Source organism: Metopolophium dirhodum, chromosome 4 (assembly GCF_019925205.1).
Source record: "Metopolophium dirhodum isolate CAU chromosome 4, ASM1992520v1, whole genome shotgun sequence".
NCBI lineage: Eukaryota > Metazoa > Arthropoda > Insecta > Hemiptera > Aphididae > Metopolophium > Metopolophium dirhodum.
Window position 1 is genome coordinate 33,612,814 of NC_083563.1, and position 17,045 is coordinate 33,629,858.

At 29.6% G+C, this 17,045-nt stretch overlaps 2 protein-coding genes across 3 annotated transcripts; one reads left to right on the forward strand and one right to left on the reverse strand.

Annotated features, from left to right (window-relative positions):
* Nucleotides 1–1,233: 1,233 nt before the first annotated feature.
* Nucleotides 1,234–8,117, reverse strand: LOC132943420 (ribonucleoside-diphosphate reductase large subunit-like). 2 transcript variants are annotated; one of them, XM_061012407.1, is made up of 13 exons: nt 7,807–8,117; nt 6,830–6,912; nt 6,407–6,587; nt 3,954–4,102; nt 3,651–3,862; nt 3,124–3,594; nt 2,845–3,052; nt 2,547–2,696; nt 2,252–2,485; nt 1,961–2,188; nt 1,803–1,898; nt 1,559–1,744; nt 1,234–1,490 (listed from the first exon to the last, which is right to left on the reverse strand). In XM_061012407.1, the coding sequence occupies exons 1-13, from the start codon at nt 7,844–7,846 to the stop codon at nt 1,428–1,430; spliced, it is 2,301 nt and encodes a 766-aa protein (XP_060868390.1). In that variant the 5' UTR covers nt 7,847–8,117; the 3' UTR covers nt 1,234–1,427. The 2 variants fall into 2 exon arrangements, with proteins under 2 accessions (XP_060868390.1, XP_060868391.1); XM_061012408.1 differs by lacking the exon at nt 7,807–8,117 and adding an exon at nt 7,015–7,161.
* Nucleotides 8,118–9,899: 1,782 nt separating this feature from the next.
* Nucleotides 9,900–15,684, forward strand: LOC132942783 (ribonucleoside-diphosphate reductase large subunit-like). The gene is made up of 14 exons (XM_061011420.1): nt 9,900–10,290; nt 10,693–10,781; nt 11,212–11,389; nt 11,456–11,616; nt 11,689–11,891; nt 11,949–12,174; nt 12,238–12,479; nt 13,719–13,920; nt 14,007–14,156; nt 14,223–14,444; nt 14,503–14,715; nt 14,773–14,868; nt 14,941–15,129; nt 15,203–15,684. Exons 1-14 carry the CDS (start codon nt 10,239–10,241, stop codon nt 15,386–15,388), a joined length of 2,409 nt encoding a protein of 802 aa, XP_060867403.1. The 5' UTR covers nt 9,900–10,238; the 3' UTR covers nt 15,389–15,684.
* Nucleotides 15,685–17,045: the final 1,361 nt, after the last annotated feature.

The window sequence follows — 17,045 nt, forward strand, 5'->3', positions numbered from 1 at the left end:
ACAACTATGCATAATTAACATCAAACATACGACATACTTGAATATGTGTCATAAATTCCCTTAAATAAAATTGCAATAGTAGAGAATATATATATAAATCATAATCACACTGATCTCAGATGTGGCATTGTCAATGCATTTAAAATAGTTAAAATGTAATAGTTGTTCTAACACTGGATTGACCGTTATCAATTATCATATTATAAAGGACTCCTGAATTAATTTTAAACTTATCCTTGACTATCACTCACTCACTAATTGAATCTGCTTGTCGAAAAGCGCCCAAATTATTGGGTTTTTTAAACACGTAGTCACTCCACCTTTAAAAGTTATATATTGCTTCTTGGTGTATTCAACAGTAGAATATTATTCAGCGATATGGAGCTCATACACCGTGTGCCTGTGTTCCACGAAAGAGAGTACAATGGCATACATATTATTATCTTATTTGATGGTCATTATTTCAATTAAGTTCAACAAGTTGGTCAATGATTCCATTCATGCACCATATCGTTTTCCACAAGTGAACTTCAGGGGCCATTCATGTTCCCTTTGCAATCCCATTCCATACCAAGAACTAAGTCTGTAACTATCAAACCTACCATATTATGTGTTTCTAAAAAAAAAGTTAGTATAGCTAACATTATTTAAATATTTTTTGCTTTTTAGATCAAATACTGTTATTAGTTATTGTGTTGTATGATCAAGTATATTGTTGTAAATCTTGGATCTTGGCCTGTTTTGTGTAATATAAACAAACATTAAAATTAAGTAATTATTACTTATCCAAGAGTAATATTCTAAGTTGGTACATACATTTCTTTTAAATATTATGTTTGTCACAATTTAAGATAGTACTATCTTAAATTGTGGTTTATAGTAATGCTAACTATCTATTAATTATAGTAAATATTAATATAATTTGTTTACAAAATACATTGTTATTGGTTTCATATTAAACTGTAGTCCATAAATAAGCTATTAGATAAAATAAAAATATTGCATAACTAATAGATTATAGGTGTATAAAAAATCATAGATCTAATGCATAGGCATAATATCTAGTAACTAGTTAATTATTAATAAATAGAAAAAATCAGTAGGAGGAAAAAGTGGAACTAGGAATTGTTACACTCAATGCAACCATGTACCATCCTATCCATAAACCATCTCAAACACTTAAACCTAAATCCTAGTGTAGTAAATAAATAATAATTGTAAAGTTTTAAGTAATCTAATTTAATATTCAATGGTTTATTAAGATAACTAAAATAAAATAAATGGATAATTGTATGAAAAAATACAAAGTACAATTAACATTATGAATGTATAAAATATGAGTGCCAAGAATTACTTTTTAATTATACACCTGACTTTAACTTCAAAATAATAATAATTAAAAAAAAACATAATATTTACAGAAATTATTAATCTCTTAGATCCTCTTCAGTTTGCTTAATCCTTAATTGACATACTCCAGTTTTCAAACCCTTAAAAACATTAAACAATACTAATTATAAGAACTTTCTTCTAAATGTTTTCAAATTACTAATGTTACCATTTTCCAAGTTGATATGTGCATTTCAGAAATTATATCTTCATTTGCTTTAACCATATTAAGAGAAAAAGCTTGCGATTGATCAATAAATGGAGCACGGTCAGCAGCCATAGTTACTAAAGTTTTTTGATCAATTTCCCATTTTGTTCTGTACAATTTTTTTAAATCTTCTGGCAAGTTAATTTCCTAAGCACATAAATACATTATGAGCTAAATGTTTGATATCTAATATCTAATAAATTACCTGTACTGAACCCATATTATCCACTAATTTACATATTAATTTCTCGTCCCAAAGTTTACGATCGTGCAAATCTTTTAATAGATATGGATTTACAACCTTAAAAATAAACATTTTTTAAAAATAAAATTAATAACTTAAACTAAACAAATTAAAATTACCTGAATTTCTTTTGGTTTACTTTCTCCCAATGAAATATATCTACGTTTAACATTGGTGTCTAATGGTTCAATAGAATTCACATTTCCAAAAATGGTTGACTCAACTTCAGTATTTGAAGTAACTGTAACCAGAGAATTTCGTAGTCCATGTTGTGCAATTTTTGTTTTAAGACTATTCCAATCCCATAAATTAGAAGGTTTTACATTCCACAAATCAAATTGTAATAGCTGCATAAACCAAATCAATAAGTATATATACAAATATTTAATATTTAATTATAGTTGTCTTACTCCTTTACTTGTCGGACTATTTGGATATGTTTTGTACGGTCCATTTTTAGTAGCTAGTTCACAACTTGCTTCTAAAGCACCATAATAAATAGTTTCGTGAATTTGTATGTTAAGATTTCTAGCTTCTTTATTATCAAAAGGATATCTCATTTTAATAAATAAATCTGCTAATCCTTGGATACCAATTCCAATGGCCAATTGATTTTGTTTTAATCCTAATTTCAATTGGTCTTCCTAAAAGAAACTTATTAATTACATGTTTAATGGAATAATATGAAAAAGTATAGAATTTTACCTTGTTAAGTATAGCATTATTGTTTTCAATTATTTTATTCAAATCATAAGTTATTTTTTTTGCCGTTTCCTTAAGTTTGGAAAAATCAAAAATATTTTCTGATGTTAAAAACATATCTACTGAAATTGAAGCAGTAGTACATGTGGCCACCTATTGAACAACATTGACATTTAATTTATAATAACATAAATATCATTGTATTTGACATATAAAATGATAAATATATACTAATCTATTTTTTTTTTTAGGCTGTATACTATTTAGTAATAATTTCTTTAGATAAAATATATAAGGTTACTTCATCAGATGCAGTAAATTGTACAGTATCTCCATTTCTACCAGCACATTGAATTGTTCCCAAATGAGATTCATTGCTTTTAGCGTTACACGCATCTTTAAATAACAATAGCGGCAAACCAGTTTCAATCTGAGACTGAATAATTTGTGACCATAACTTTTTTGCTTCAATTTGTCTCATAACAAAACTTTTACTTTTTAATTCATACCTAAGAATATTAAAAAATAATAATAACTGTTTAAATTAAATATTTTTTCAATTATTTTGTTAGATGATTACTCTTTATAAAGGTTATCAAACTCTTCTCCGTGAACATCTATAAGACCAGGACAATGGTCAGGACTCATAAAACTCCACATTTGGTCACTTTCTACTCTTCTCATAAATTCATCTGGTATCCACAAGGCTAGTTGACTGTTTTTTAATTTTATATCTGCAATAGTAGTCTTTCTAATTTGGTCGATAATTTTCATTATATCTGCATGCCAAAGTTCACAATAAATTGCTACACCTTTAATGCTCTTAGGCCTTTCTAATGTTTCTTTACAATGGACCATGGAATCATATTGTTTCAACATAAGAGGAAGACCACTAGATTTCCCATTGCTGCCTTTAATATAAGTGCCTGCAGCACGTATTTTGTGCACATGGACAGCAACACTTGAATAAGGCAAAATAAATGTTGATAAACGGTTGAGTGTATCATAGATACCATCAATGCTATCTGCTATCATTGCTATTGAATAATGACTAATAAAACACAAACATTAGTATAAATATTTTTTCTAGATAATCATAAATTTTACCTTATAACTGATACATTGAGTTTTCTGGCAGCTGGCTGCAATTGCATAACTACTGGAGAAAACATACACAACTTTTGAGATAACATTTTGTATGTTTCAATAGCTGAGTCAATATCATCTCCATGAATACCTACAGCAACTTTCATAAACAAATGTTGAGGTCTTTCAATAGTTTGATTTTCAGATTTAACTAAAAAATGTTGGGTTAAGTACTGAAAAACAAATACATGTAATCCAATCATTAGTGTTGATAAAAATATGTTTATAATATAATATAATGTACATAACATGATTGTATATTACTTTAAATCCAAAGTAGTCTAAAATATAATCATTTTCATAGTTAATGGCCTCGTTTAATCGATCTTTATTTTTCATAATAATTTCATAAATACCATCTGATACACCAGTATTCCAATAATCATCATTTTTATGAATATCATCAATCACATCTATGAGGAAAATAAAATAAATCTATATTTTGCTCATAAGTTTAAGAAGATACCAGTGTGTTCTCTGTCTTACAAATGTACAACATATCAAATGTGTATCCAATTTTGTGTAGTTACCTTTTATAATAGAGTGAATTGACTTATTAATCAACGTAAGGGGACCGGTAATAATTTTTTAAATTTTCCACAATTCTATAAAGTTTGAAAATTCAATTTTACATTATAGTTGCCACTTTGATAATAATACTTTTTTACTAATCTACTACCCTATTTAGGGGGGTGATATGGTGTATTATATCGAGAAAAAAACAACTTCACGGGAATAATTTGCAGGCCTTGTAAAATTGTTGGATTTCGTTAACTATTTTTTTATCTGAAAGAAGACTTCCTACAGGTCACATCAAACTCCAATTTTTTTTTTTTATTTAAAATAATTGTAGATATAATATAATTTATAAAAAACCGCTTAAAATTGTATTATTTTTGAAGACATATTATACAATTTGAGACTAAAATTTTGGAAACCTGATTTTGATGCAGCTTGTAGAATATTACCCTTCATTAGTTAAAATAAAAATGATCAAATTTTACTGATTCTACAGAGCAAGATCATTATTCCCATAGAGCGTATTTTTGTGTACAAAATTACATTTTGGCACCAGGCACCTTAAAAGTAAGAACATTATCTATGTTTTCACATGAGTTTTTTTGTGATATTTTAATTTTTAAGTAAATTATGAATATATAAAATATTATTATTTAAAAATTCTCATAACTCGCTTGCAAATTAAAATATTGCAAAAAATATATAATATTATTACTTATTACCTTAAGTCTGATAATAGGTGAATATACTTTATTATTAAGGGTTACTACACTTAATTAGTACTGCTAAACACAAACTTTCTATGTTGTAAGATTGTAAGAGGGAGACAACATTACAGGTGTAATGTCCTCTTTATAATATAATAATTCAGTATAAAATATAAAGTATAAAAAGTTGGGCTCAGGCGGCCATAGCAATAACATGTATGAAACTGGTCTGTAATGCGTCACTTATCGTATCGCTTATATAGTTAAGTCATCAAAAACACTCAAATGGTGAATACTGTCTCACCAATTGTCATTATAAACAAGAACAAAATTAAAAAAAAGGTTGAAAATCTGTAGAAAATCCATCAAAGGGAGCCAAATCGTTTCCAAGCCTTGGCAATGGATGAACAGGACGTCTTCATCAAAAATGAAGCTCAACTCGTCTCAGCATCAAAGGAAATCCCACAAAAACAAAGTAATGTTAAACTTCTGAATATAGTCCTAACAAACATAACTGTCAAAGTGACCTCGGGCATAAAGTAATCAGCGTTACAAATATAACACACAGTGCGAACAAATTGCCACTTCCACTATTCAAAATCAGCCTACTTCGTAATGCCAATAATTGTGAAATATTCAAAATCACCAAAATATTAAACTCAATTGTAAAATTTGAATACCCAAAGAGACAACTTGGTTTTCCTCAACGCCATCACTGTCAAAAGTATGAGAACACAAGCAACTACTGCCGCCACTTCTCGCGATGCGTGAAATGTAGAGCTGATCACTACACCAATAATTGCACAAAAAACTGGAGGACCAGCAAAATGTGCAAACTGTGGCAAAAACCATTATAAAGGATGCCAAACATTAAAAAAAATATCAATCCGCATCAAATCTAAAACCAGGACAAAAAGAGAAAATCAACACATTCAAACATAGGCTGTACCACCTGCACCTCGCAGGAGTGGGCATGACGCGCTCAGCTCAAATCCAAAAGAAAAACCCTCATATGTCGAAGCTACAGCAAACGTTGGACACATTAACCATCAACCTCTGCAAATCGTCACCAATTTCTTTAACGAGTTAAAATTAATCCTAAACCTCCTCCTACGTGCTCTAACATCCCTAATAAGCAAAATCCTACTCCCCATCACTTCTACTCCTTAATTAATTAACACATACATCACAATATCTTCTATTCATCTGTACCATATTAAATAAATAAATTATTAATTATTAAATAATTGTAAATTTGTAATAACATGAATATGTTGACACATTTAAAATATAATTAATGAAAAAAAAAAAAAAAAAACTATGAACTATAATGTACCTACAGAGAAACACAAGAGAGTTAATGTGTAATGTACGTGTAATGTACGTCACATTTTATTCAAATGATTCCCTTCTCTTGAGAAGAATATCCTACTATAACTAATGTAAAGATTTCTGTTCAATCTATATTTATTATTTATTGAAAATATGTACCACTAAATTTTTCTTTAGTTTGCTTTTGTAAATTAGAAATAGCAATACGAGCTGCTAGTTTTTCATAATCTGGATGAATAGTAGCCATAGTAATTGCCATTTCAGCAACTGCATCGTCTAATTGAGATGTGGTAATACCAGCAAACAGACATTTTTTGATCACATGAATTGCCGTTGCAGCCTAAAAAATGTAATATAAGCTTTGATAAATAAGTATAATCTAAGATATTACACTTAAAAATTACTTTTCTTTTATAGAAAACAAAATATTTGTAATTTGACCACAATAATAATAATAATAATTATTAAGTTTTACAAATTCAACTATGATAAGTGTACAACTTATATATTCAGAGGTTTATCAACATATTGAATATGGTCAAATTATACATTAATAAAAATAATTTGTTTGATTTAACTCACTGGATCAATTTTTTCCAAGCCATAGCATAACTGTTTAATACGTGCAATAATTTCATCATAGTGAACTTTTTCAATAGTGCCATCTAAAATCATAATTAAAACCAAATTATGTACATAATAATTTTGTTGTTGTTTCATTTTAGTTATTTCAGGTATTATTTGAAAATAGTTATAACAGTATTAACCTGTAAATCAGTCTTAAGAGGACTTAACACTGGCATTTGTTGTCTTCATCTTACAAGTGCATAACATACCAAATTGTACACTCAGCATATCATGTTTAGTTTCATTAGTTTAAAAACTATACTGAATTAACCTATTATAAAATTTATAATTTATCCCATAGGCTGTTTGTTGTTTTAATTTTAAAGCAAGTTATGAGTATTTTAAATTGTAAATTGCTTGTATATCTTAAATTACTCACAGCTCGCTTTAAAAGTAAAATATAACAAAAAGGCCTATACGATGCCATAGATAATAATCTTACTGTTAAGTTTTATAAGAGGTCAATATACTATAATTTTTTAACTAACGCTAGTTAGTTGAAACTTGAAAGCTCATTGTGATCTTTTGAGCGTAACATTTGCTGTATTACACACTTTTAAGACGGAGTTACGGAGATAACAAATGTCTGTTTAGCGTCCTCATAAAAAAAGACAATGCCACGGAATACAGATTATATGAAAATGAATTATTATGTAGAATCTCGTACAGTCTAAGACAACGCTTAATTAATATTTTGATTTCTTATCAACCATGTCTATTTTTTTTATACCAAGTTATAGTTTAATAATTAATTACAATAATCAATAATACATGATGTCGTGTACGTTAGACTTAATTAGCAAACAATAATAAACATACACGTACCGTAATATAACTAATATCATGAATACCTATACCTATATAAGGCTATATAAATTTGTATTGGTAAAATAGAAGCTCGAACAAAACATAATACGCCACGCAGTACATACCTCTTTTTTGAACGTACAAATGCTTCTTTAATTCAGCCATAGTAATACTGAGATAGGATCGGTTTTAAGTTAATATTGGGTACTCTTAAACGTTAATAGTTTTCAATCGAACGCCGAATACTGAACAATGAACAAGTAGCCTCAACAATAACGTATTAAAGTATAATACGCGCGAATAACGTAACGACTACAATAACGACCAACGGAAGTGGTGAAAAGCAATTTGCCGAATGGTCTGCACACCGGCCTGTAAGTTTCTACGCGAATTACAATGCAACATTATCAGTCTTCGGTCGGCAAGATGGATTTAAATAATATAAAATGCCACAACAAGGGGGCACAAGGCTGTAGTTTCGCGCCAAAATGCTATTGTCAAAACAGTGACACCATTTAAGAAAAAAAAAACTCGGATCAGTCGTATCGTTCGTTGAGAAGTGTCGGGTTCGCGTCAAGTTTAAAATAATTGTCTGCACTCTGCATGCATTAATATTATAAACGAGCCAATGAGAAATTAATGTTTACCTTAAAAGTAAAAATCCACGTTGAACTTAACTTACTATTGAAGGTTTCGTTATTTACAACTTACAAGTTGTCGTCTTTGAATTTTTCTACGAGTGTGGAGTGTGGAGTGTCGACTCGACCGTCGATGAGTTGTGTACAGACTGGTTAATACTGTTATTAGTTATTACCTAATTAATGAATAGGTATTCGACAACTGAATCGGTAATAACCGGAATGGATGATCTCAATAATTATCATGTTATATCCATGGTCGGATTGAGCAATATAAGATTTATAAGTTGTAACCAGTTGTAGTAGTTGTGTAGCTTAGTTTATATTTTACCTGTATAGTGTTTCAGTTCCAATTTCCTAAATGCAATATACATCAATACATGCACACAACACTACGTCCATATCCTACAATATTGGGCATTTGGGCTAAACATTCAACGCCCTTAGTCCTCACTCCTTTTTGCATAATATTGAAAGTAACCATAAACATTTATCGATAGTAAAACTGCGAAAAAGATTTTAATACTTTTGGTAGGTACGTAGTAGTGTAGTACGTATATATATTCAACATGTTTAGACCTATCTTGAGCCTATACCAACTTACTCGAATGACGGTATGTTTGCATAGACGCTTAAACCTGTAGAAAGAAGGCTGCAAGTACCTACAGCGGGCAGCGGCTAGTAGCTATATAATATAGCGCCTTTACTCTTAGTCTTAAGCCTTAGCCCTTATAGGCCCTAGGAAGTATCAAGTAGGAATTATGCCTTATTCAAGTAGTAAGATGTATATAAATCTTAGTGTCTTGGTCCGTTCTATTCGCTAGGTACCTAATGGTTATTTAGGGGCCCTAATTTTTAGGCGGGTTAACGTTTAAAACTCGGCGGGCCGCGTTGACTGAAAATATGTTGAGAGTTAAAAGTTGATGAAATGGAGACTATAAAATAAAAAAAAAACTATGCACGGAATAAGGACTTACCCAAGGGCCGTCAGTTTGTCAGTGGGCTGGTAATGTACGGAAAACTCGGTGGGCCAAATTTGTCCAATCCGGCCAGCCTAAAAAATCGGGGATTTCATCTATTCTGTGATTTAATCATCCCCTGTTCGCCTCCCGAGTTGTGAAAATCATAGATAATATAATTTGTATATTATCTACGGTAAAAATGCACTGCTTAGAGCTTGGCCCAAACTATAGGAAAATGTTATTATGTTATTTTATCAAACTGTGGGCTATATATTATTATAATATATTATTATAATATTATTATGTAATTCATTTAATTAATAGTTATTATTATCATAAACCTAATTATTATGGAGGTAAGTCACAATTCCACATAATAATAATATTACTGTTCCGATTGGAGTGTAATGCCACATTACCACATATAATAGAATATTAATAGGTAAGCACACGATGCAGAGAAGGTGTCTCATCGAATTAAACGAATATTAATATCATATTTTATATTTTATAATACTACGGCGTTGGGTACGACTGTAAGCCGCCATATGGTAGGAAAAACGCGGGAAACCTTGTGCTACTATCATTTAATCATTATTCATTATGTGTTTGCCGCCGTTGAGCCGTTCACCTGTCCTGTTCCTAATTGTTATTGCGAATCGCGTGCTGATCGCTTTCTTTGTATGGCTTTTATTGGCGGTTTAATGTTTGATCGTTGATTACCGCTCGAAGCTGGTGGCCACAGCTGCGCCATTACACGGCATTACTATTTTACACTATAGTTAACTGTATCGTCTGTTTGGGACCGGAAACGTATTCGGCGAGGTGCACACCAACTCCTCCAAACACACGTTCGATAGTATATTATTATCCATCATTCGTACTTTCCTGTCTGAATTCTGCAATCGGCCGTTGGTGATTTGTAACCTGTAGCCTACCGCGAGAACCTTCCCAATCATGTCTAACTACGCGGGAAACCCGAACACGAAGCTGTTCGTCAAAAAGCGTGGTAAGTACTGACACGTTTGTTTTTTTCTATTTGTTACCGACCATTCACATTTCGGGTACCTATTACAATATTAAGATATAATCAGCGTATGTAAGGTTAGATAAATTGACGTGTTCGCACGTTTTAAAAATCAGCCGCCACTCGTTAGCGGTATGGTGATATATTAGAAATATACCTTTATAATGACATTCATATAAATATGTGGTACCTGTTTAGAGGGTCATGTCTCTTGAACATGCAAATTCCCCCTACCCAGATATTTCTGTCAACGGTTTAGTTACCTGCCGATGGTAACATTTTATAATAATACCTATGTCTTATTGTGTGAATAAAGTCCCTCCGCAAATGAATCATCAAGTTCTCTTATGTTAAATCTGTCGTCATTAAAATGTATTTGTTTAGATGGCCGATTGGAAGAAGTGCTAATGGACAAGATCACTTTGCGAATTGAACAATTATGCGACGGCCTCAACATGGACTTCATTGATCCGGTTATATTACATTTTATATTATTATTAGGGAATGGATTTATATGTAAATTTTACTAGGTACTTTTTGTTATAAAATTAAACAAGTAAAATGTATATAATAATAATATACCTATATATTTAATATTTATATTATATATTATGTATAATATTATTCTTGGCTGGAGTAAGTGAAGTAAGACGAGTGTCCAAAACTCATCTCTATGTCTTATCCAGAAAATGTATTAGGTTTCATTCAAAAATCTCAATTATAATTTATAGGTACCTTCACCCATTACTATTTAATACGTATATATATTTTTAAATAATTTTTTAACTCCTCTTTTATGTTTGTGTTGAAGTTATTCTTTTACAACTGAATTCTTAGTTATATATTAATACCTACCTAACTAAAAATTAACATTTTACTAATTGTTCATTTTCTTTCTTTTAGCCTGAAATTACACTATATGTCATTGGTGATTTATGCCCAGGTATAACTACTGTACAAATTGACAATTTAGCTGCTGAAACGGCTGCTTATTTAACAACTAAACATCCAGATTTTGCTGTACTTGCTGCACGTATTGCAATTTCTAATCTTTATAAAGAAACTAAAGAAAACTTCAGTGGTATATAATATATTCTGTTATATTTTCATACATAATTATTAATATTATTTTGAATGGTTTTTACAGATGTTATTTATGATTTGTATAACATGTCCAATGAACGAAATCAAAGCCGTATGCCAATCATTTCTGATTTTCATTATGGTATTGTCATGAAACACGCTGATCGTTTAAATAATGCTATTAAACATGATAGAGATTATACTTACAGTTATTTTGGATTTAAGGTACAGACTAATCTACAGAGTTATTCTTTAATAATTTCATTAAATGTAACATAATTCTTATATTCATTTCAGACACTTGAAAAGTCATATTTATTAAAAATTGATGGTAAAGTTGTAGAACGTCCTCAACATTTATTAATGAGGGTTTCAATTGGTATTCATGGTGAAGATATTGACGCAGCCATAGAAACTTATGATTTAATGTCATTAAAGTATTTTACTCATGCTTCACCAACAATGTTCAATGCTTCCACACCTAGACCTCAACTTTCAAGGTAATTTTAATATTTAATATTTTATGTATATTTAAGTTTCCCAAAATGTTTGTTTAGTTGTTTTTTGGTGGCTAATAAATCAGATGAATTGGAAGACTTTGGTAAAACAGTTAAAACATGTGCCAAAATTTCTCAATCTGCTGGTGGTATTGGTGTACATCTCCACAATGTTGGTGCAGCTGGTACAAAATGGACTAAGTATCCAAAATGTGAATCACATGGTCTTGTTGAACCTTTGAAAGTTCTGAATGATTTGGCTCAATATATTGACCAAGGGGGAAGAGTTAGTATATACTATATTTTATTTAGTTTAAATTTGTTTTTTTAATGTATTTGGATTTAATAGAGACCAGGGGCAGTTGCTGTTTACATTGAGCCTTGGCATGCTGATATATATACCTATACAGAATTACGTAAAAATACTGGCAATAAAGAAGAAAAAACTAGAGATTTATTTTTGGCTCTTTGGATACCTGATGAATTTATGAGACGTGTTGAGGCTGATCAATCTTGGAGCTTAATGTGTCCGCGTAAATGTCCTGGTCTTTCAGATGTCTGGGGCGATGAATTTGTGAAACTTTACAAAAAGTATGACTAGTATTTATTATTTAAATATTATAATCTTAAGAGGATGTTAGCGTACTATTTGTTTTCTCTCTCTGGTCCACGCGCAACATGGACATAACTCATTTACGCAGAATAATTTTTTCTGTTTTTAAGTAATCTTGGAGTAAAATCAGCTGTTTTAAAAAGATAGAAAATAATATTTCTGAGGGAATGACATATCGATTTGTCTAAATATTGTCTCAAAACTATTTAAACTTAATTTGAATGTAAAACATTTTTCTGTTTATTTTGATTGTCGAATACAAAGTAAAATAATAATAAAATATAAAATTGATATGTCATTCCCTCAAAAATATTTATTTACTTTGTTAAGTATCTTTTGTAAGTATTTTGTGCTACTAGATATCAAAATACAGTGTCATCTGCAAATCTGAGGTTGTTAATAACCTTTACATTTATAACTATGCCGTCCTTCATATCATCCAAAGCTTCTGACATTATTTCTTTTGAATATAGATAGAAAAGCAATGATGAAAGAATACACCCTTGTCAAACTCCTCTCCTAATTCTAAAGTCGTTAAAAAGTGTGTTGTTTATTCTAATATTAGCTTGTTGATGCCAATACAAATTTGTTATGAATTGAAGGTGTTTTCTATGTATACTAATTATTTGTAAAAAAAAGTTTTTCATGTCTCGCCTTGTCTAATGCTTTTTCAAAATTAATGAAGCACAAATATTCTTTTAAGTTGATGTCTCAGCATCGTTGAACAAGTATTTGTATACTTAATAAAGCTTCCCTAGTTCCAAGTCCATTACAGAATCCAAATTGTTCTTGACTAATATAATATAACATATTATGTATTTCCGCTTTGTTGTAAATTCTGGCGTGAATAACCTTTAAAAATATTTTTAGTATGTGACTCATAAGACTAATTGTTCTATATTCATTACATTTCTTTGCATTTGACTTTGTTGGTATTGCCACAAACGTAGACTATAGCCAGTCTAGTTATACCTATATCACCTGTGTTACCTGTGTCATATATAGTATTGAATAGTTCTGTTAAGCGTGGAATGCAAGTGGAATTGGTGAAGCAATTCTGTTGGCTAGTCATCTAGACCATCTGCTTTCCTGTTTTTTGATTTGTTTAACCTAGTTATAAGAATATTTTATTTAAACAAAATTATAATTATACTATTTACAGCTTACACCATACAACTAAACACATCTAATAAAATATGTATCTCTAATTACCATAGGTATGAAGATGAAAAACTTTACAATAAACAGGTACCAGCAAGAGAATTATGGTTCCGTATAATAACTTCTCAAATTGAAACCGGTATGCCGTATATGTTGTATAAAGATGCATGTAATGCCAAAAGCAATCAAAAAAATCTTGGTACAATTAAATGTAGCAATCTTTGTACTGAAGTCATTCAGTTTACTTCGGAAGAAGAGGTCAACAACTATCATATTTTTATTATTATTAAATATTATACTAGATACATATCATTTTTATACATGTTGTATATTTTATTTGATAGGTAGCAGTATGTAATCTAGCTTCAATTGCGGTAAATATGTTTGTAAAACCCAATGGAGAATATGATTTTGAAAAACTTTTAAAAATTACTAAAATTGTCACTAGAAATTTGAACAGAGTTATAGATGTTAACTTTTATCCTGTCATAGAAGTAATTCAATTTATTAAATTAAAATATAATATTTATTCCTTTGTATATCAAATTCTAATCATTTAGGCTGAAACTTCAAATAAACGACATCGTCCTATTGGGATTGGTATCCAAGGATTGGCAGATTTATTCTCATTGATGCGATTTCCTTTTGGTTCTCCTGAATCAAGAAAACTTAATTTACAAATATTTGAGACTTTGTATTATGGTGCGTTAGAAGCTAGTTGTGAATTAGCTGAAAAATATGGAACTTATTCATCTTATCAAGGATCACCAATTAGTCAAGGAGTATGTACTTTAAAATTAAAATATTGATATATGTTGATTTAATTTTATACGATTTTAGATTTTACAGTATGAAATGTGGAATGTAAAGCCTAGTGATTTATGGAATTGGGAAATATTGAAAGAAAAAATTGCTAAACACGGTGTTAGAAATTCATTGTTATTAGCACCAATGCCTACTGCTTCAACAGCTCAAATTCTGGGCAATAATGAATCTATTGAACCATACACAACAAATTTATATTACAGACGTACTCTTAGTGGAGAATTTAGTGTTAGTAAATTGTATAAATTTGTTATAATTTTATTTGAACTTATCTTCGTCCTATAGGTGATCAATCGTCATTTATTGAATGATCTAATTAAGCTTAACCTATGGAATGAAGAGATGAGGAATGAATTGATTTACTTCAAAGGATCAGTACAGGTAAAACAAATATTTTTAAAATATTTTAATGACCAAAATATGTACTTATAATTTAATTTTATGTAAATATAGAAAATTAAAAGTATTCCAGACAATATTAAAGAATTATACAAAACAAATTGGGAACTATCTCAAAAAATAATATTAGATATGGCTGCAGATCGAGGGGCATATATTGATCAATCTCAGTCATTAAATATTCACATTGAGCAACCAACTATTAGTAAAATATCATCTGTACATTTTTACGGATGGAGAAAGGTAAATTAATTAATAATTATACAATTTTAAAAATTTAAAAATTTAAAATATTTTATTCATTTTTTTATAACAGGGCTTAAAAACTGGTATGTACTATTTGCGTACCAGACCAGCTGCTGATCCTATACAGTTTACGGTTGATAAAAGTACACTGTCTAATAATGTTGCAATTCAAACTGAGAAGAATGATGCATTAAATATGGAACAATTGGTGTGTTCGTTAGAAAACAAAGATGCTTGCACAATGTGTGGTGCTTAGATCACTGTGATTCATAATTATACATTTGATCTGTAAGGTTATTGATGCACCAAATGATGTCTATATTTATAATTTATGTGGTGATTTCACTATCATTTTTATTGTAATTCCTTTTTTAACTTTATTTTTTGTATTATGTAAGTACTTACTATAATTCATTATCTGTGGTATACTGTTTATTGTTTACACATAATGGGAAATATGTTAAAAAAAATTCCCAATTTATAAACAAAGTTATATTTTAATTTTATCAATTATAATTTTTTACATAAATATACCATACTATTGTAATAAAATATTTTCATATTTTCCTATCAAGTATCTTACATCATAAAAATTCATACAATTGATGAATGTTAAGAGGATGTCAGTACAATAATTGTTTTCTCTCAGACCCCCCATGCACAACATAAATAAAATGCTCTCCCCTAAAATTGTTTTAATGACTTGAGTAATGTTAGAGTAAAATCAGCTATTACAAAAATTATAGTAGATAATATTTTTAAGGGTGTGACATATTGTTTTTATATTTAATCATTATATTTTAACTTTTTATTCGAATATCTAGATAACAATTTTTTTTGTAAATTGTAATAATGTTTAAATTGTTTTGAAACAATATTTAGACAAATCAATATGTTATACTCTTAAAAATATTGTTCTCTATCGTGTTTTAATGGGTGATTTTAATCAAAACATTATTCAAAAACATATAAAAAATGATTCTGCATAAATGCAGTTTGGCTATGTTGCGAGTGGGCGAGAGAGAGAAAACAAACAAGTGCGCTGACATCCGCTTAAACTGTTTTACTCTTCAATTTTATTGTAAAAATTTCTATCAGAATTGTTAAGGATAACTGGAGAAGAACAAGACTGCTATTTTGTGTCTTGACTATGAGAATATCTACAGGATTATATGATAATAAACTTTTCAAAATAATAGGGAAGAACTAAAAAAAATATGGATGAATGGGGAGATATTAACCCAATACTTAACAGTTTTTTTATGAAACCAATTGGTCACTGGTATTCAAAAAACTAATACATTCAAAAATAATACATTAAAGTTCTTTTAGACCGATAAATGAATATCAAAAGATTAAAAAACATGAACCGTTTTGACCAAACATCTAAAAACAATTACTTAGACGCAGTTAAACATAGTTTTCCATTTTTTACTCATTTGCCAATTTTATGATGGTATACTGGTATAACCGTATAGGTACTAGGTGGCCAAAGTTGAAGAGTATAATAAACCACTGTGTGGTACTTTTTCCTTTTTTTTGTACCGGTATGCCGTTAGTAATTTATACCACCAACGAGACCATATTTTTCCCGTTACCTATTCCATAATAAGATTTTTATGTATTGCAATAATCAACAATGGTAACACGGCGTCTTAGGTAGGCGATTTCGCTACACCTGTCGTGGATCTATTTTTCTGATAATATAATATTATCATTAAGAGGACGCCACACGGGCATTTGTTGTCACCATCTTACAAACGTACAATATGGACAATTGTACGTTCGCCATAAGACATTTTACTCTGTAGTTTCTAAAATCAGAGTGAATTTACCGCATATCAAATTTAAAGGTAAGAATATTATCTAGGGTGGTATCTCGGAGGATTTCATTGATATTAATATTTTTGAGT